Genomic DNA, 21,434 nt, shown 5'->3' with positions numbered 1-21,434 from the left:
CGCGCATCAGACCTGGTGTCACCTCACTAAAGGTCCGACTATCCCCCCAGACTGACAAATAAATCAAACATGCCCTTTCTCTTCACAGTGTACCCAATGAATATAAAACCTCTTACATTACTTCCCCTATAGTCCATGGTCTCGGGGTGATTTTCGTCTTTTTTTCAAATCCTCAAAAATGATGAAAAAGGGCATGCTATAGTATGCCATCCAAGGCCATGGGCTATGGGCCTATAACCTATTTAGGTTCATCTTACGGTGGACATGTTTGCCTGAAAAGGAATCTTTGAAATGTTTCATAGTTTTAGAAATATAGTGCTTTCAAATTTGAGAAATGTACAATGGGGCTCAATGGCAGATATTGGCACCTCAAAAAGCACTTTCACCTAGAAACTCCATTCACACTTTTTATAATTCAGCTTACTGTGGAGATACATGCTGGAACTTTTTACTTTGAAATGTTTTGTAGTTTCAGAGTTATTTTTGTCTTTTTTTCAAATCCTCAAAAATGATGAAAACCGGAAACGGCATGCTATAGAATGCCGTCCGAGACCATGGGCTATAGCCCATGGATGGATGAAAAACGAGGATTTTAAAAAAAAAGTCGAAAATCACTCCGAGACCATGGGCTATAGTCCATGGTCTCGGGGTGATTTTGTCTTTTTTTCAAATCCTCAAAAATGATGAAAAACGGAAACGGCATGCTATAGTATGCCGCCCAAGACCATGGGCTATAGCCCATGGTCAAAAAGGATGAAAAACGAGGATTTGAAAAAAAGTTGAAAATCACTCCGAGACCATGGGATATAGTGTAATCCTGAAGGTTACTTGCTTACGTTAGGTTCATATACATTAGAAATGAGACACGGAGACATTAAACTCTTTACAGGTCACAATGTATTCCCTCCTTTTTCAGTACACAACCACCACACAGAACGCGCGCATCAGACCTGGTGTCACCTCACTAAAGGTCCGACTATCCCCCCAGACTGACAAATAAATCAAACATGCCCTTTCTCTTCACAGTGTACCAAATGAATATAAAACCTCTTACATTACTTCCCCTATAGTCCATGGTCTCGGGGTGATTTTCGTCTTTTTTTCAAATCCTCAAAAATGATGAAAAACGGAAACGGCATGCTATAGTATGCCGCCCAAGACCATGGGCTATAGCCCATGGTCAAAAAGGATGAAAAACGAGGATTTGAAAAAAAGTCGAAAATCACTCCGAGACCATGGGCTATAGTCCATGGTCTCGGGGTGATTTTCGTCTTTTTTTCAAATCCTCAAAAATGATGAAAACCGGAAACGGCATGCTATAGTATGCTGCCCAAGACCATGGCTATAGCCCATGGTCAAAAAGGATGAAAAACGAGGATTTGAAAAAAAGTCGAAAATCACTCCGAGACCATGGGCTATAGTCCATGGTCTCGGCGTGATTTTCGTCTTTTTTTCAAATCCTCAAAAATGATGAAAAACGGAAACGGCATGCTATAGTATGCTGCCCAAGACCATGGCTATAGCCCATGGTCAAAAAGGATGAAAAACGAGGATTTGAAAAAAAGTCGAAAATCACTCCGAGACCATGGGCTATAGTCCATGGTCTCGGGGTGATTTTTTTCAAATCCTCAAAAATGATGAAAAACGGAAACGGCATGCTATAGTATGCCGCCCAAGATGTTGGCCACAACACAGTTTGCCTTTCCCTTTGAGTAACAACACTTATACAAAAATAAAATAAAATAAATAAAATAACAGGAGATTTGTCTATTGTTTCTTGTGCTGTTGTTTATCTCTAGAGGTTTGAATGCTTATGAACCACAATGGAAACAAGTCTCTGGCTCTTCTATCATTATCTTTTTTTTTCATTTTGTACACAGCAAGCACAGTGTCTCACTGGGTACAGAGCCTGCCTGGGAATCAGGAGGCCACAGGTTCAAGTCCTGGCTCTGACATAGTGCTGGAACTTTTTACTTTGAAATGTTTTGTAGTTTCTGAGTTATTTAACTTAAACGCCCAATGCATTCTCAATGGCAATAGCACAAACTTTGGCATGCTACTAGTCCTACATACTTACACCTAGAAACCCCATTCAAACCTATTTAGGTTCATCTTACGGTGGACATGTTTGCCTGAAAAGGAATCTTTGAAATGTTTCATAGTTTTAGAAATATAGTGCTTTCAAATTTGAGAAATTTACAATGGGGCGCCTCAATGGCAGATATTGGCACCTCAAAAAGCACTTTCACCTAGAAACTCCATTCACACTTTTTATAATTCAGCTTACTGTGGAGACACATGCTGGAACTTTTTACTTTGAAATGTTTTGTAGTTTCAGAGTTATTTTTGTCTTTTTTTCAAATCCTCAAAAATGATGAAAAACGGAAACGGCATGCTATAGTATGCCGCCCAAGACCATGGGCTATAGCCCATGGTCAAAAAGGATGAAAAACGAGGATTTGAAAAAAAGTTGAAAATCACTCCGAGACCATGGGATATAGTGTAATCCTGAAGGTTACTTGCTTACGTTAGGTTCATATACATTAGAAATGAGACACGGAGACATTAAACTCTTTACAGGTCACAATGTATTCCCTCCTTTTTCAGTACACAACCACCACACAGAACGCGCGCATCAGACCTGGTGTCACCTCACTAAAGGTCCGACTATCCCCCCAGACTGACAAATAAATCAAACATGCCCTTTCTCTTCACAGTGTACCAAATGAATAAAAAACCTCTTACATTACTTCCCCTATAGTCCATGGTCTCGGGGTGATTTTCGTCTTTTTTTCAAATCCTCAAAAATGATGAAAAACGGAAACGGCATGCTATAGTATGTCGCCCAAGACCATGGGCTATAGCCCATGGTCAAAAAGGATGAAAAACGAGGATTTGAAAAAAAGTCGAAAATCACTCCGAGACCATGGGCTATAGTCCATGGTCTCGGGGTGATTTTCGTCTTTTTTTCAAATCCTCAAAAATGATGAAAAACGGAAACGGCATGCTATAGTATGCTGCCCAAGACCATGGCTATAGCCCATGGTCAAAAAGGATGAAAAACGAGGATTTGAAAAAAAGTCGAAAATCACTCCGAGACCATGGGCTATAGTCCATGGTCTCGGCGTGATTTTCGTCTTTTTTTCAAATCCTCAAAAATGATGAAAAACGGAAACGGCATGCTATAGTATGCCGCCCAAGACCATGGGCTATAGCCCATGGTCAAAAAGGATGAAAAACGAGGATTTGAAAAAAAGTTGAAAATCACTCCGAGACCATGGGCTATAGTCCATGGTCTCGGGGTGATTTTCGTCTTTTTTTCAAATCCTCAAAAATGATGAAAAACGGAAACGGCATGCTATAGTATGCCGCCCAAGACCATGGGCTATAGCCCATGGTCAAAAAGGATGAAAAACGAGGATTTGAAAAAAAGTCGAAAATCACTCCGAGACCATGGGCTATAGTCCATGGTCTCGGGGTGATTTTCATCTTTTTTTCAAATCCTCAAAAATGATGAAAACCGGAAACGGCATGCTATAGTATGCCGCCCAAGATGTTGGCCACAACACAGTTTGCCTTTCCCTTTGAGTAACAACACTTATACAAAAATAAAATAAAATAAATAAAATAACAGGAGATTTGTCTATTGTTTCTTGTGCTGTTGTTTATCTCTAGAGGTTTGAATGCTTATGAACCACAATGGAAACAAGTCTCTGGCTCTTCTATCATTATCTTTTTTTCCATTTTGTACACAGCAAGCACAGTGTCTCACTGGGTACAGAGCCTGCCTGGGAATCAGGAGGCCACAGGTTCAAGTCCTGGCTCTGACATAGTGCTGGAACTTTTTACTTTGAAATGTTTTGTAGTTTCTGAGTTATTTAACTTAAACGCCCAATGCATTCTCAATGGCAATAGCACAAACTTTGGCATGCTACTAGTCCTACATACTTACACCTAGAAACCCCATTCAAACCTATTTAGGTTCATCTTACGGTGGACATGTTTGCCTGAAAAGGAATCTTTGAAATGTTTCATAGTTTTAGAAATATAGTGCTTTCAAATTTGAGAAATTTACAATGGGGCGCCTCAATGGCAGATATTGGCACCTCAAAAAGCACTTTCACCTAGAAACTCCATTCACACTTTTTATAATTCAGCTTACTGTGGAGACACATGCTGGAACTTTTTACTTTGAAATGTTTTGCAGTTTCAGAGTTATTTTCGTCTTTTTTTCAAATCCTCAAAAATGATGAAAACCGGAAACGGCATGCTATAGTATGCCGTCCGAGACCATGGGCTATAGCCCATGGTCAAAAAGGATGAAAAACGAGGATTTGAAAAAAAGTTGAAAATCACTCCGAGACCATGGGCTATAGTCCATGGTCTCGGGGTGATTTTCGTCTTTTTTTCAAATCCTCAAAAATGATGAAAAACGGAAACGGCATGCTATAGTATGCCGCCCAAGACCATGGGCTAATGAAAAACGAGGATTTGAAAAAAAGTTGAAAATCACTCCGAGACCATGGGCTATAGTCCATGTTCTCGGGGTGATTTTCGTCTTCTATTTTTCAAATGCTCAAAAATGATGAAAAAAGGCATGCTATAGTATGCCATCCAAGGCCATGGGCTATGGGCCTATAACCTATTTAGGTTCATCTTACGGTGGACATGTTTGCCTGAAAAGGAATCTTTGAAATGTTTCATCGTTTTAGAAATATAGTGCTTTCAAATTTGAGACATTTACAATGGGGCTCAATGGCAGATATTGGCAGGTCAAAAAAGCACTTTCACCTAGAAACTCCATTCACACTTTTTATAATTCAGCTTTCTGTGGAAACACATGCTGGAACTTTTTACTTTGAAATGTTTTGTAGTTTCTGAGTTATTTAAGTTAAACGCCCAATGCATTCCCAATGGCAATAGCACAAACTTTGGCATGCTACTAGTCCTACATACTTACACCTAGAAACCCCATTCAAACCTATTTAGGTTCATCTTACGGTGGACATGTTTGCCTGAAAAGGAATCTTTGAAATGTTTCATCGTTTTAGAAATATAGTGCGTTCAAATTTGAGAAATGTACAATGGGGCTCAATGGCAGATATTGGCACGTAAAAAAAGCACTTTCACCTAGAAACTCCATTCACACTCTTTATAATTCAGCTTACTGAGGAGACACATGCTGGAACTTTTTACTTTGAAATGTTTTGTAGTTTCTGAGTTATTTAACTTAAACGACCAATGCATTCCCAATGGCAATAGCACAAACTTTGGCATGCTACTAGTCCTACATACTTACACCTAGAAACCCCATTCAAACCTATTTAGGTTCATCTTACGGTGGACATGTTTCCCTGAAAAGGAATCTTTGAAATGTTTCATAGTTTTAGAAATATAGTGCTTTCAAATTTGAGAAATTTACAATGGGGCTCAATGGCAGATATTGGCACGTCCAAAAAGCACTTTCACCTAGAAACTCCATTCACACTTTTTATAATTCAGCTTACTGTGGAGACACATGCTGGAACTTTTTACTTTGAAATGTTTTGTAGTTTCTGAGTTATTTAACTTAAACGCCCAATGCATTCTCAATGGCAATAGCACAAACTTTGGCATGCTACTAGTCCTACATACGTACACCCAGAAACCCCATTCAAACCTATTTAGGTTCATCTTACGGTGGACATGTTTGCCTGAAAAGGAATCTTTGAAATGTTTCATAGTTTTAGAAATATAGTGCTTTCAAATTTGAGAAATTTACAATGGGGCTCAATGGCAGATATTGGCACCTCAAAAAGCACTTTCACCTAGAAACTCCATTCACACTTTTTATAATTCAGCTTACTGTGGAGACACATGCTGGAACTTTTTACTTTGAAATGTTTTGTAGTTTCTGAGTTATTTAACTTAAACGACCAATGCATTCCCAATGGCAATAGCACAAACGTTGGCATGCTACTAGTCCTACATACTTACACCTAGAAACCCCATTCAAACCTATTTAGGTTCATCTTACGGTGGACATGTTTGCCTGAAAAGGAATCTTTTAAATGTTTTATAGTTTTAGAAATATACAATGGGGATCAATGGCAGCTATTGGCACGTCACCTAGAAACTCCATTCACAATTTTTATAATTCAGCTTCAAAACCATGAAAAACCACATACTATAGTATGTCGTTGAAAAGCATGATTTTCACCTTTTTTACCGTTGAAAAGCATGAGAAACAACATACTATAGTATGTCATCATGAATCATGAAAAACAACATACGTATGTAGTTTTACATGGTTTTTGAGGATTTAAAAAAAACATGAAAATCGTGAAAAAAGTATGTCGTTTTCATGGTTTTCAACGATAAAAAAACCTACATACTATTGTACTACCTACTACTACCACCGCGGCCTACTGAACATCTGTTGTTCCAACTCCTTGACACCTGCTTAGGCAGACAGATTGTTAGTGTGGTAGTGGCTCAGGGGTAGAGTAGCCAGTAGAGCAGGCTGATGGGAACCATGAGGTTCTCAGTTTTGAATTGTCCTTGAGCAAGACTCTGACCCCATAGTTGCACCCCATGTGCAGGCCGGTGCCTTGCATGGCTTCCTCTGCCATAGGGTTGTTACATTCCCTTATATGTCTAGGGGTTATTAAAGGATGCAACAAGGCTGGCAAGTGAACTGACGTTTATTCACTGTACTTCAATAAGGTTGAATACAATAGAAGAAATGCAATACAATAGTTTACACAGGTATAAATATGGGAGTATATAAATATCTCTAGTCTTCTAGACAACCATGACGTACTGCCAATGATAGTTTAGTGGGTTTTCCAACCAAATGAATAAACAGGGCTGAGCACTGTGCTCGAGCCGAATGTTATTTAAATTATATAAAGACCAAAAATGGCTGTATGGGGCAACCCAGAGAAACAAACAAAAGAGACTATACCTATCCTATTGCAAAATGAACCCTCTACCTAATCCTAACCAACAAAAGGAAAAGGGTAACAAATGAACAAACTATATAAACTCTCTACTCTACCTAATGCCTAACAAAATAATAACTGTTACAAAAAGCAAGCTCCCATACTCCTGTAAATTATACCATACCACTTAAATCAATGTACGTATAATTACTTGTAACATCAAGCAGCGAGACAGGCAAGCGATATAGACACTAAGGGAACTCCACACATGGAGTGTTGACACCTAGTGTTGACTTTTTACAAAGGTTTCGCTTCACAGCTCCCCTGGACAGTGTGCTCTCAGTATGACAGACTGAGTCACAATGCCAATGAGCTCACATCACAGCTGCGCTTAAATAGTCTTCCACAGGCTGGCCCTCTGATTGATGATAGGCTCACGGTGACGAGGTGGGCAGGTGGAAGGTGGATGGTTCTCCGCCTCCGAGCACCGCAGCATCAGCCAGACCTGGGACTGAGAACTTCAATCAGCACTCTATACAATGCAACAGCATGTGACCGACAAATAACCGTATTACCATAATCACTGTATACTATATATATACACACATACAATCACCGATTATGTAACAGGGTCTATGAGTGGCTCAATGCAATCTATGTAAAGTGCTTTGGATAATTGCACAATTTGCCATTTATGGTGTAGTGGTCCAAAAATACTCTCAGCTCAGAGGTTCGATCCATGTTTTTAGAGTATTTAAATGTATTAACCGAATGCTAACATACAAAATAATGTAGTTCTGTAGTTCAGTGTTGGATTATTTAAACTATACTGACTGAAGGCTAACATACGAAAGAATGCTTCAACAGTAGCCTACTAAGATATCTGCTCAGGGTGACAGAGTGGTGGTGTAGTGGTCTAATGATCAGACTGTCAGCCCAGAGGTTCCTTGTTCAAATCCCAGTTATCCCATAGTTCAATGCTGGAGTACTTTGTAATTTTCAAGGCGATAATAAAAACTCAAAAGCACCAGGAGACATGCTCCGAGGGCCCAATGGTGTGGTGTGCTTGATCGGTTGCCTCTGCTACAGACAGTTGGCAGGTTCAAGTCCCATGTCATCAAGGTAGTGGAGGACCATCGGGAGGGATGCTCTCTCCCCCTGTTTCCTGAGAAGTAATGGTGGGGTGTTATACCTGTATCTGAAGGAACCATGACCAGCTGAAGTTTTACAGATGTATTGAAAAGTCTCCCTTCTGCTCACATGGGTCTGGTCGAGGCTAGTTGTTGAAAAGAGATGTATATTTGGACTGTTTTCCGCTGTAAAATTTTAGCTGGTCATGGCTCCTTCAGATATAACCCCCCACCATTACTTCTCAGGAAACAGGGGGGGAGAGCGTCCCTCCCGATGGTCCTCCAGCACATTGACGACATGGGACTTGAACCTGCCAACTGTCTGTAGCAGAGACAACCAATCAAGCGCACCACACCATTGAGCCAAGGCACCTTTGGGCCCTTGGAACATGTCTCCTGGTGCTTTTGAGTCTTTCTTTTTAATTATCGCCCTTTGAAAATTTCAAATAACTACAGCATTGGACAACTGGGATTTGAACATGGAACCTCTGTGCTGAGAGTCTGATCGTTAGACCACTATATCACCACTCTGCCTACCTGAGAGAATAGCTTAGTAGACTGCTGTTGAAGCATTCTTTTGTATGCTAGCCTTCAGTTAGTAAAGTTTAAATACTTCAGTGATGAACTATACAGCAACTGGGATTTGAACATGGAACCTCTGCACTGAGTGTCTGATCATTAGACCACTATGCCACCCCGCTGTCTCCCTCAGCAGATATCTTAATAGGCTACTGTAAAGTTTTAAATACTCCAGCATACTCCAACTCTATTGAACTATAGAAGGACTGGGATTTGAACATGGAACCTCTGAGCTGAGAGTTCATCATTTTTTTCATCATCGAAAATCATGAAAAACGAATGCTATACTTCGTATGTCATCAAAAAGCATGATTTTCATAAATGTTTTAATTATATATTTTTACCCTCCCCCACTACTCGGAGCACGCCGAATCGAATTGTATACTCTTGGGCTGAAACCATAACCATATTTGGAGTCATACATCATAGATATGTCATAAATGACAGATTATAGATGACTGACATCACAGGATGGCCACATAAATATAGTCAAACTTTGATAAAAGGTTTGTCACATTAGTAAACAGTTTGCAACATGTCTGGAAGAGATGGTGGTAAGAAGAAGCCCCTGAAGGCCCCCAAGAAACAGAACAAGGATCTAGATGATCAGGATTTGGCCTTTAAGCAGAAGCAGAAAGCGGACCAGAAGGCCATGGAAGAACTGAAGGTCAAAGCAGGGGGGAAAGGACCTCTGGCGTCTGGTGGAATTAAGAAATCAGGCAAGAAATGAGAATGTGAAGATGATACTCACTCACTTGCTACAAGGTTCCTTAACACCGATTTCTGCCGTCATGGATGCCCGTTTGGTTACCAGGATAAACCAATCATCCCTCTGAGCCTAACCATGCAAATCCCAAGATCCACATGATTTTGATTGGTTAGGGGCCCAATACAAGTTTAAAACTTGCTCTGATAAAGGCTATATGCCGAAACATGTCAGAATAAAGAAAATAACTAAGTTAATTCAGTCTTACAACCTTTATTTTGAAGTGCTGCTTCTTTCTACTGTGATGTTTTTCTTTAACTTGAGTTTGGACTGGTCATCTGGATCCAGGGGAAGGTAAAGCAGTGTGTCATCGGCATAACAGAAAGGATTTGTTTATATGATTTGTCTGAGTGGAAGCATATACAAGAAAAGGACCCTGACTTTATGGGACCCTGCAGGGGAGACCAGGGGGAGAAAAAAATGGCTATTTGACAAAGCATCTTTTTTTTTCTTCTTTTTTTAGTTTACAAGATTTTTCACAAATGCTCCCATCGCAGCACGAATGCCTATAGTTCAGAGTGCAAGCGTACTTAACAGGTGTCTTTGTCTCCGTCAAGCCGAAGGCGTGGCCGAGACTATATCTTTTGCCCCCCTGTCCTCGTGTCTGTGTCTGTTTGTGTTCGTGCGTGCGTGCGTGCGTGCGTGCGTGCGTGCGTGCGTGCGTGCGTGCGTGCGTCCTTCTGTAGGCCGATTTTTGCAAAACACACTTGTGACTATTACTCCATTGTGTTACGCGTGCGTGTGCATGGGTCCTTTTGATTTGATGTAGCACCAGGGCCCTCGGAGGGGTTGATTACCACAAGCATTGCTGAACCCATCAGTGAGAAACTCCCAGTAGGCCTTTGAAGAACCTCCTTTCAAAAGTATTCACATTGTCCTGGTATAGCGCCACCATGAGGTAAATATTTTCTACCTGGCCGACCTGTGTAAACACAAACATTGAAGACAAATGTGAGGGCAGAAAAGTGAAGACGAAAAGTGAGGACGCAAATTGTGATTGGCGTGGGAGATGTGCCATTGGTTGAGCATCACATAATATCAATTTATTTGGTTTCCGTTAGGAACCCTATCCACTTTTGGGTTTTTGTTACACATAGTCTATTTTATTCTGATTTGTGTTGTGAACTGAGGATACTGAATGGTGCATCATACAGTATTCCAGGTCCCCCTGGGATGCTAAATTCTTTGGGCCCAATTTTTGGATTTTTCTTTTTTGAGTGGTGCAAACCACTCCAATAACCAGCTTTGTCTGTATCTATGTATCTATGTATGTGTGTACCTGTACGTGGCCCCACGTACAGGTGAGCATGGTTGCTATTTTTTTAACCTACATTTAATACAATCAACGGGTACAATGAAGCGCCCCAGGAGCCCTTCTCAGGGCCTCCAACCCAGTACTGCACTGTCCAGTTTCCCCGAAGGCAGGGGCCCTGGCCCAATGGCTAATTTGGCCCTGCAGTATTCAGTGAAGCTGTGAGTGTATGTGATAATAATATTAAAGCTTATCTGAGGGCTATGGTGTGACACTGAAATGTGAGTCTCGCAGCTTTCTCGAACGGCAAGCAAGTGGGGACCAGCTGTCAACAGCACTTATTATTAACGAGCTGAACTTTGAAAACTCCATTTACAAGTCTGTGATTACAGACATGGGTTTGCCAGGCATCTGGTTGAATGCTGGGAAGGGAGAATAGCTTTGGTAGTCTGTGTTGTTGCAGAGTTAGGAGCTGAGTTTCCAAGCATGGTTGAAATCTCTGTCACGTTGCTCGCACGTTGGTCCGAGTCTGTATTTATAAAGCAGTTTGAATAGGAATGATGATCTGAGACAAGTTTGCAGCTTGAACTTTTGATGGTTGAAATATCTGTCTAGTAATCGTACAATCTGGATTCTGGATCACTAGTTGGACAATACTGTATATTGCATTCTATCACATCAGTTTGTTCCTTTGAATTTATTTTATCATCAGAAAGACAGATTTATTTACCACAAAATCCTATTTGGACTTCCTTTGTGGCACGTGTCATGTTGCGTCAGTGTTATTTTTGTAGCTAGCTTTGGCGTGAGAAGTTGTTCTCTCCACCATTTGTATGTTGTCTGACAGTAATTACTGGAGCAGGATTGGAAATGACCTGTCCAAAAATGTTGTAAGTCTTAAATCAAGTGATTAGTGAACAACTGTAGTACTAGCAAACCGATGCTTTTCTCTCACTAATGGAGCAGGCCCAAAATATCCTGAGGGGGCAGCAAACTTGTTTGATGGTTATTCTCTTGTAGACAGCCAGGCCACCGAAGACAGACTACAAGGCATGTGGTGGTTATGGTGGTTACATTGTTAGCAAATTATTGTCTTTTGTTCCTTTTCATATAAAAGTGAAGCCGAATTTATATTTATATTTTGTTGTAAGACCATGGCCCTTTGTGAAAAAAACAACAACAACAAAATGATAGGTTAAGATTGGCAGGTTCTTAGTGAACAAAAGAAGCTTGTATGCATGTATTCAGTTTAGCTTAGGTTGCCGTATGCAGGGCTGGACTGGCCACAGGTCATACCGGGCATTTTCCCGGTGGCTGCGAACATTTTTTTTTTTTTAGATCTTTTTTTTTTTTTTTTTTTTTAGATCAGGTCGCCAGTTGATATTAACTTGCGGGCCGCATTAGGTGAAGGTGGGGGCCACATGTGGCCCTCAGGCCGCCAGTTGATATTAACCTGCGGGCCGCATTAGGTGAAGGTGGGGGCCACATGTGGCCCTCAGGCCGCCAGTTGATATTAACCTGCGGGCCGCATTAGGTGAAGGTGGGGGCCACATGTGGGGGCCCAGTGTGGAGGGATGGTATGACAGACTGACTGGTATAAACAGTGCCCCCAGTGGGGAGGGATGGTATGACAGACTGACTGGTATAAACAGCGCCCCCAGTGGGGAGGGATGGTATGACAGACTGGTATAAACAGTGCCCCCAGTGGGGAGGGATGGTATGACAGACTGACTGGTATAAACAGTGCCCCCAGTGGGGAGGGATGCTATGACAGAGAGACTGGTATAAACAGCGTCCCCAGTGGGGAGGGATGGTATAAACAGCACCCCCAGTGTAGAGGGATGGTATAAACAGCGCCCCCAGTGGGGAGGGATGGTATAAACAGCGCCCCCAGTGGGGAGGGATGGTATGACAGACTGACTGGTATAAACAGCGCCCCCAGTGGGGAGGGATGGTATGACAGAGAGACTGGCATAAACAGCACCCCCAGTGGGGAGGGATGGTATGACAGACTGACTGGTATAAACAGTGCTCCCAGTGGGGAGGGATGGTATGACAGAGAGACTGGTATAAACAGCGTCCCCAGTGGGGAGGGATGGTATGACAGACTGACTGGTATAAACAGCGTCCCCAGTGGGGAGGGATGGTATAAACAGCACCCCCAGTGTAGAGGGATGGTATAAACAGCGCCCCCAGTGTAGAGGGATGGTATAAACAGCGCCCCCAGTGTAGAGGGATGGTATAAACATCCCTCAACTGTAGGCTGGGGGCCACATGTGGCCCCCAGGCCGCCAGTTGATATTAACCTGCGGGCTGCATTAAGTGAAGGTGGGGGCCACATGTGGCCCTCAGGCCGCCAGTAGCCCATGTATGGGATAGGGGATACATTAAAAAAATAATAATAATCTTCTCCCTGTGATGTGGCCCCCTCAGTGGTTGTGGCCCTACGCGACCGTTTATACCGCTTATGCCTAGAACCGGCCCTGGTATTAGGGCTTGTTTGTTTGTGTGTGCCTCGACGGAGTGGGTGGTAGAGTTTCTGCTATCTGCGCGCTGGTTGTGGTGGGCCGGTCTGGGCCAAATTCACGCGAAAATGACCGGGCCGAATTTTTGTCCCAGTCCAGCCCTGGCTGTATGTAGGCTATTGATACAAGATTGTGATTTGAGTGGTTCTTTTAATACAGCCAGTTAGTCTTTCCTGTAAAGGGGACTATGTAGGCTATTATTCTTCATTTGTGACTTCCATGCCTTTTTGAATCTGGAAAAGTCATATTTGGTTGGAAAGTATTGAGTATGAAAAAAATCTGGCATTTGTATATCTTCAGTAATGCCTGCGCCGTTATGCCTGACATTAAACTGTAAAATCAAATCCAAAACAGTAGCTTAGAGACTGCTTATGGAGTGAAACCAGAGAAATGTGTCTCGAATATTTTAGCAGCGTTTTCACCTCTCTATCCCCGTAGGCCCAAAACGCGAGGATTTGATATGAGTCTCTTTTTCCCCCATCGGCAGTCCCAGAGGGTAATGGTAGGAAGCAGGGGTTGGCTGGCAGAACGGGAAGCAGGATGGATGGGACTTGTGCGGTTAGCTTTGTGGGAATGAAGTCAGTGTCTGGCCCACATGAAAACCCACCCCAGAAGCCCACGTGTCCATATAAAGCACTGCCATCACAGCCAGGAAACGAGAGTTAGAGATGTAACTAAGGTTCTGTGAAATCTGGATGACCGCCAGAGACGGTATTTGAACGCCTTGATAATTTGATATTCATTGTGCGCATGTGCACAAAGAATATCGTGTTACAAATACCGTTTCTGGCAGTCAAACTAAATTAATTAGAACGCTACATGGTAGAGAGAATAATATTCTCTCTACAATCTCTCAATTTCTAGTAGAGCATTCATATATTATATGAATGCTCTACTAGAAATTGACAAAAACCCGTTGCCTTTCAACAATTTTCCTTGCAAAGACTCCAGCACAATGAGGCAGCAGCGTGCAGAGGAGGGCACACGTTGGGTGGTTGTCAGAACAAGACTTTCCCAGCAATGATATCATCGGTTACGTTTTCTACATGTAGTCATAAGAAAGCTTATAGTTATACAGGGCTGTAAAAGGTGAATTCTGACCCGGAGCACATTGATGTTTTTGGAACAATATCCCCTTACGTTTGCAGGAAATAATTGTCAGGCTGCCTGAAAACGGTGATGTCAGTATATTGTACCATGTTATGCTTATTTACTTAGTTTGCTTTATTGCCCTATTGAGAATTTGCATAAAGCCTCCAATGGATTGCTCGCTCCTAACTTGAAGCAGTATACATACTGTACCCTATTTATTTACTTCCATACCTTTGATATATGAGAACATGAGCCATTATCAATTTTCATGATATGGTGTAGCTATAGCTATACCACAGGAGTCCAAAAACCACCAACAGCATTCAAGTCTTTGTTTCCCCTGGCTCATCATTAATACACACAAATATAGTTACTATTATGCTATTACTAATGAGCCAACATGACCTTTTCAACCTTGATTTACTATAACATTTAAAAATCATGTCAGCCAATATTGGTTGACTGTTTTTAAGTATACCTAACTTAAAATGATTCCTGTTGGGTGGCAATCTCATACAGTTGGGTGCCACCGATATTGTCCCTTATCATTTGACCCATTTAGGCCTGACCTCAAAATTTTAAAAAAATCCTTCTAAATCCTATGTTTTCTGAAATAAATATTTTCACGATTTTTCAAAAATAGCAGACCTACAAGCTCGTAGCGCGCCACTCGGTGGCGCGCTATGAGCTTGTAGATCTGCTATTTTTCAATAGCTAAATTATAACATAATGTTTAAAACACCAAAAGGGGTTCCCGCCCAAAATGGGTTAACTGTCCTCAGCAAAAATAAAAGGACAATATCGATGGCCTCCAACTGTATGTCCAAAACAGTAACTTTTCAGGATTCAAATAAAAAAATTGCAGAATTAGCCGATCTACGAGCTCAAAAGCAACACGTTTTGAGCTTGAAGATCGGCTATTTTTTGCTAACTGTTGTGTGACTTTAGTATGAATATTAAAGTAGAGCATTAATTTACCAAAGAATAAAACATAAAAAGTAAAAATATGGAGATAAGAGGTTTCTGCCCGACAAGTGTGAATTGTGTAAATTAGAGCATGAGTGCATCTGCAGTCCTTCACACTTTTCTTTCAATGACCTACTTTAGGAGATGTCCTTGTATATTTCACTGTTGCCATAGTGACACACGTAAACATTACTTTCTCATCCTTTTCATATGAAGACAAGTAATTACCAGTAGGGGATGGGGTAATCGTCTGGTATAACATGCTGGACACTTTGACTATCACGTTTATTAGTGGCGTAGTCGGAGAAAAAGGGTAACTAAAACATGTCATGTGGAAAATATAGTATGGTTTCATAAATTTGTCTCCACACTTGAGCGCAGTGTTGACAAAATATTGGCTAACAAATCATGTTAATGGTTTTAAAAACATCTCTCCAGCAGCTTCATGCATGCCCACTGCAGTGTGAGGCCTGGCTGTGCTTTAAAGTCACCTTGTTGATTTAAAGGCACTGATTGTTGACCAAAGGCCTTAGTTAGAATGAATGTGACTGTCAGTTACATGTCTGCCTTGAAGACATGCCCTGTAGCACAACTTGAGTAGCTTTTAAATTTGTCAAATAAATCAAACACGAAGCATTCAAAAATACAGTATAAACACTGCAGCTATGCAGGTATGCGGCATACTGTCCATTAAATACTGCATAATATACTAGGCTACTGGTTTTGGGTGGGTGGGGGTGGGGGCCCAGGGACCAGTGAGGGGCAAATGGAAAGGAGAGGAAAATGGAGCAGGAAAAAAAACATATATTTAAATATAAATAATAATATGAATACTTTTGAAAATTGTAAAATGCAACGCATTGTGAGGTTGTACTGTAGTTTAGCTATTTTCACGTTTTTATTTATTTGAAGCCCTTTCACAATAGGGGGGTGAGGGCAAAGGCCAGAGACCATGGCTATTTGGGGCTCCCGTCCTTGGCATAGAAAAGTATGGGATACCCTGTCCAAGGCAGTATAGGGACTATAGAGGGTATGCGCATGCATAAAGTGAATGGCAGATCGAGTGGCAAATCGAGTGGCAAAGTGAGTGACAATGGGAATTTAATGTTGTTTAAAGTAATTTCATGCAGGCCTGGGCCATGGCTCAGTGGTCCAGGCACCTTGGCTGGTAATCCAGTCTGGCAGTGTGCTGCGGGCTCGACTCCCGATCCCGACGGCCTTTACTGCATGTCTTCCCCCCATCTCTCTCCCCATTTCCTGTCAGCCTACTGCCTGTCCCTCCATAAAAAATATAAAATAAAGGCGAAAGCCACAAAAAAAACATAATTTCATGCAATCAAATAAGACTTTTCTGTTTGGATGTATGGGCTGTCAAGGCCAGAAAGTAGTTTTTTGCCACTCAGTAGGCTTTCCCGTTATGATGATGATGTCACGCGCATACCCTCTATTCAACTCAGAACATTTCCGTAGCCTGGCACGGCTAGACTAATATCGCTGCGTAGATATTAGTCTGGAATCTCTGTGTGGAACCTGCATTTCCAAAGGGCGGATGAAAAAAATGCCTCTGGTGATAAACCGTCTCCATATTTGCATACTGGGCCCTGATTGGTGCCCCACAACTTCCGGGGCAGCGAAATCCAATCACAACCAAGCGGGCCAGACTAATCTGCAGAGGGCTTTTATATATTTTCCGTTTCGTCTGGTCTCCAGGCTGCTATTTTCTGCATGCAACACAATCGTACGACAAGGTGGGAACTGTACACTGCTGATGAAGACATGACACATGATTCTGTTCCCTCCACTGTTATTCTGTCAGCACATGATAGTATTGTCTCTGCATGCTACGCTGCAGACACAAGAGTTATGAGGCCCTGAAGCTGGGATATGACTCATACACACTACTGGTTTGGACTCAGCATGGGATCAATTGAAGGCTGTGTTATTCCTTTCAGTAACACCAATGTGCCATGGACAAATGGTTTGGAAAAACTTGATCCATCTCCTTATACAAACAAAAACTGGTTTTATGTCATTATCTCAGATGATTGTTGAGGTGTGTTGGCAGAGAATTTACAGAACTATAGCCTACATTACAGTTCCTAGCATAGCATCATGTCTGATACAGAATCTATGGACCAATACAATTTGAGCCAATTTCTGTAGAAACAGGATTTATGTTACGTTTTTATCCAAATGTTTGAATGTCTTCGCAGTTATACATTTATGGAACCATAACTGTCAGTTAATTATGATATATGTACAGCGAGGTGGTGCCTAAGATGACATCATGTTTTATACGGACTCTAATGAACTGTAAATGCATGATCCAGCCTCTTGTAGCCTACTATTACAAAAATAGGCATTGTGTGAATGCATATCTCTATCTGACTTATGGGGTGTGTGCTGACAATAAATTCACAACACTATAACTCGTGCTATTCCTGAGTTAATGGTAAGTACAGAAAGATGGAGCCGGAAGTGACATAATGATTGCAGACAGAATCTAGGACGATCAATGTGAAATATTAGACAAGATCATAGCTAGAAGATTTCCTTTGTTTAACTCATTAAAATCGGTAAAGCATCTGTCATTTTAGATTTCTTTGACTATTCAAAAATATCAGATATACAAGCTAATAGCGCCTCACTTCGTGCCACGCCATAAACTTGTAGATCTGCTACATATATCTTTTTATCGTGAAAAGCTGTGCAAATCTTTGCTTTTGGGGGTCCCTTTAACAAAATATTTTGAGATGAGGGTCAGCAAACAAACGTATACTTCTATCATTTTGGGGGTCCTTTTGGAGCACCACTGATCAACATTGTTTGACATTTGTAGAATGGGCCTCAGGTCGTAGTGGGTTAAATGTGTAATTTGGTAATGGTGGTTATGGCTGGAGCTCCATTGCTTATACTAACTAATTGGCCCCAGTGTTACGCTCATTAGCGAGTGGAAACACAGTGAGTCTCCATTTCCCCTGACATCCTGACCGTGTAAAGCAGTAGGGGAGACAAGACTGGGAGCCATTCCTCAGCCTTAAACATTCATTTTCACGTTTTATAGTAAATGGGAAAAAATCTGCTCAGTCTGCCCTACAGTACATTGTATGTGTTACTGGGGATTTTGCTAAGCTTTACGAAGACGGCATGTTTCGGTTGGCCTCTCATTTGACATGCAGTCCCACTGCTTTCCCCATAAAGCAGTGCTCCTTTCCCTTTTGATGGTACGTTTTAAACTGTTTTCCGCCATTGCTTGCTCCATTTAGATGTTACTATTAAAATCCTAATAACACAACTCCTTTGCTAGCTGTTACCTGTGGCATTAAATGCTAGACTGCACAGATTGTCTTAATTGGCTTCATGTGCACTGTAGTGGAAATTGTGGAATAATATTAGGTTTTACGGCTGTTTGTTTAGAAACACATTTTGGAGGAAGTATACAAAAGACCTCATAGCATTGCAATATGTAAATAATGGTAAACATTGAATAACACATGAGACCCATCTAGTGTTTGTGTGTGTGAATATTTTAGATATTCTTTTTCAGGGAAAGTTGGATTTCTTTCTATTTTTAGGGGTTAAGAGGCGAGTGTTATTGTTTTACACAGGATACAAATTAATGAGGTGCAAACCATTTCGTGCTTGATTTTTTTTCTTTCCACACTCACACGTGAAGCAAGTTAAACGTGTTTTTGTAGGATGGAAGTGGGTAAACTAATGAATAAAATACCTTGTTTTCCTCCCTTAGTACAACCTCCATGTTTTTAATTACCAGTAATTATTATTATTTATTTATTAACCACATTTTTATTCCACGATTTTTGTAACCCCTTTTTCAACCGGTGCCAATTGCCTAAGATGTAATCGTGGGCGCTACTCTCCCTCAGTCAACCTGGGGAGAGCCCTGAACTGAGCTCATGCTTCCTTCAATGCATGATTGCTGGGAGAGAATTAGTTTTAGATTTTTGGCATGATGTTTGGTATGGGCATAAGGTTTTAAAAAAACATTGCAAACGAGTTGGGCTCGCCCCCCAGTTGTCTGTTTGCAATGAATCCAATATTAAATAAGTCAGGCTGAAACCCCAAATAATTGATAGAATCAAAATTTCAATGGATTATGTTACTATTGGTTATGCTAAATACTAAAGATTAGGAAATTCTAAGTTCTGGAAAGGCATAATTTTCAAGATGACGTCCACGATGGCTGCCGGGAGCTTAAAATGCCTATGAACTGGGATTTAATATGTAAAAGATCATAACAATTATGCAGTTGGTGAGTTTTCGATTTTTGGCAAGATGTTAGGTATGGGCATAAGGTTTTCAAAAACCATCGCAAACGAGTTGGGCTCGCCCCCTAGTGGTCTGTTTGCAATGAATCCAATATTAGATGAATCAGTATATGGTTGAAAGTGAAACTCTGTTACTATTGGGTGTGCTAAATAAATACTAAAAATGTAGGAACATCTAAGTTCTGGAAAGGCATCATTTTCAAGGGGTCTGCCGGTGGCTTAAAATGCCTCTAAGCTGGGAGCCATCTTGAAAATGATGCCTTTCCATAAGTTAGATTTTATTTTGCATACCCAATAGTAACAGAATTGAAATTTGAAAAGTCTTTTCTATCAATAATTTGGGGTTTCAACCATACAGTATACTCGTTTGCGATGGTTTTTCAAAACCTTTAACCTTATACCCATGTGCATAAAGTGCATACATTTTTTTACACATTAAATCCCAGTTTATAGGTATTTTTTGCTCCCAGCAGCGATCGTGGATGCCATCTTGAAAATGATGCCTTTCCAGAAATTAGATTCTCCTACATTTTTAGTATATTATTTAGCATACCCAATAGTAACAGAATCCATTGAAAATGTATCCATTGTATCAATGAATCAATTATTTGGGGTTTCCACCTGACTTATCTAATATTGGATTCATTGCAAACAGACCACTAGGGCGAGTCCAACTCGTTTGCGATGGTTTTTGAAAACCATATGCCCATACCTAACACCTTGCCAAACATCAAAAACGTGTCACCAAGTGCACAATCTTGATGATTTTGGACAAATTCGCTCCCAGCTATGAGGAGTGAGCAGGCCCTCCCAGCTATGAGGAGTGAGCTCCCAGCTATGAGGAGTGAGCAGGCCCTCAGCTATGAGGAGTGAGCTCCCAGCTATGAGGAGTGAGCAGGCCCTCCCAGCTATGAGGAGTGAGCTCCCAGCTATGAGGAGTGAGCAGGCCCTCCCAGCTATGAGGAGTGAGCAGGCTCCCAGCTATGAGGAGTGAGCAGGCTCCCAGCTATGAGGAGTGAGCAGGCTCCCCGCTATGAGTGAGCAGGCCCTCCCAGCTATGAGGAGTGAGCAGGCCCTCCCAGCTATGAGGAGTGAGCAGGCTCCCAGCTATGAGGAGTGAGCAGGCCCTCCCAGCTATGAGGAGTGAGCAGGCTCCCAGCTATGAGGAGTGAGCAGGCCCCCAGCTATGAGGAGTGAGCAGGCTCCCAGCTATGAGGAGTGAGCAGGCCCTCCCAGCTATGAGGAGTGAGCAGGCCCTCCCAGCTATGAGGAGTGAGCAGGCTCCCAGCTATGAGGAGTGAGCAGGCTCCCAGCTATGAGGAGTGAGCAGGCCCTCCCAGCTATGAGGAGTGAGCAGGCTCCCAGCTATGAGTGAGCAGGCCCTCCCAGCTATGAGGAGTGAACAGGCCCTCCCAGCTATGAGGAGTGAGCAGGCCACTTCTTATCACCTGAGAGAGGGGAGTTTCCCTGTTAGGACGTAGCGCATGGAAGGAAGTCAAGGAACACAATATTCCAACCCAATGTTATGTTCACAAACTGTACCATGCTTTTCCTCATTATCTCCAGCAAGCCGAACAGGCTGGACAGAGATTATATGTTCACCCTGTGTGTGTGTGTGTGTGTGTGTGTGTGTGTGTGTGTGTGTGTGTGTGTGTGTGTGTGTGTGTGTGTGTGTGTGTGTGTGTGTGTGTGTGTGTGTGCGAGCGCGAGCGAGCACAGAACTAAACCTGCAAACTGCTGGCAAATTGATTGCATATAGGGCCTAAATGGAAACAAGACTGCAAGAACTTTATTTGGTGCTTGGACTGACTGTACTCTGTTGCTACAGTATTTATACATTCTGTCTAATAAACTATTCAATCAATCAAAAAACGTGAAACATTTCATTCATGATACAAAGGCAGTATGCCCA

General features: G+C 41.8%; 1 protein-coding gene across 1 annotated transcript; it reads left to right on the top strand.

Moving 5' to 3' along the window:
• Positions 1 to 9,085: 9,085 nt before the first annotated feature.
• On the top strand, positions 9,086 to 9,362 carry tma7 (translation machinery associated 7 homolog; the record flags this gene model as incomplete). Its single annotated transcript, XM_079515579.1, has 1 exon — positions 9,086 to 9,362. Exon 1 carries the CDS (start codon positions 9,168 to 9,170, stop codon positions 9,360 to 9,362), a length of 195 nt encoding a protein of 64 aa, XP_079371705.1. The 5' UTR covers positions 9,086 to 9,167.
• Between the last annotated feature and the right edge of the window lie 12,072 nt (positions 9,363 to 21,434).

This window comes from Electrona antarctica, assembly GCF_951216825.1.
Source record: "Electrona antarctica genome assembly, chromosome: 12".
Classification (NCBI taxonomy): domain Eukaryota; kingdom Metazoa; phylum Chordata; class Actinopteri; order Myctophiformes; family Myctophidae; genus Electrona; species Electrona antarctica.
This window is presented reverse-complemented; position numbering and strand designations above follow the sequence as displayed.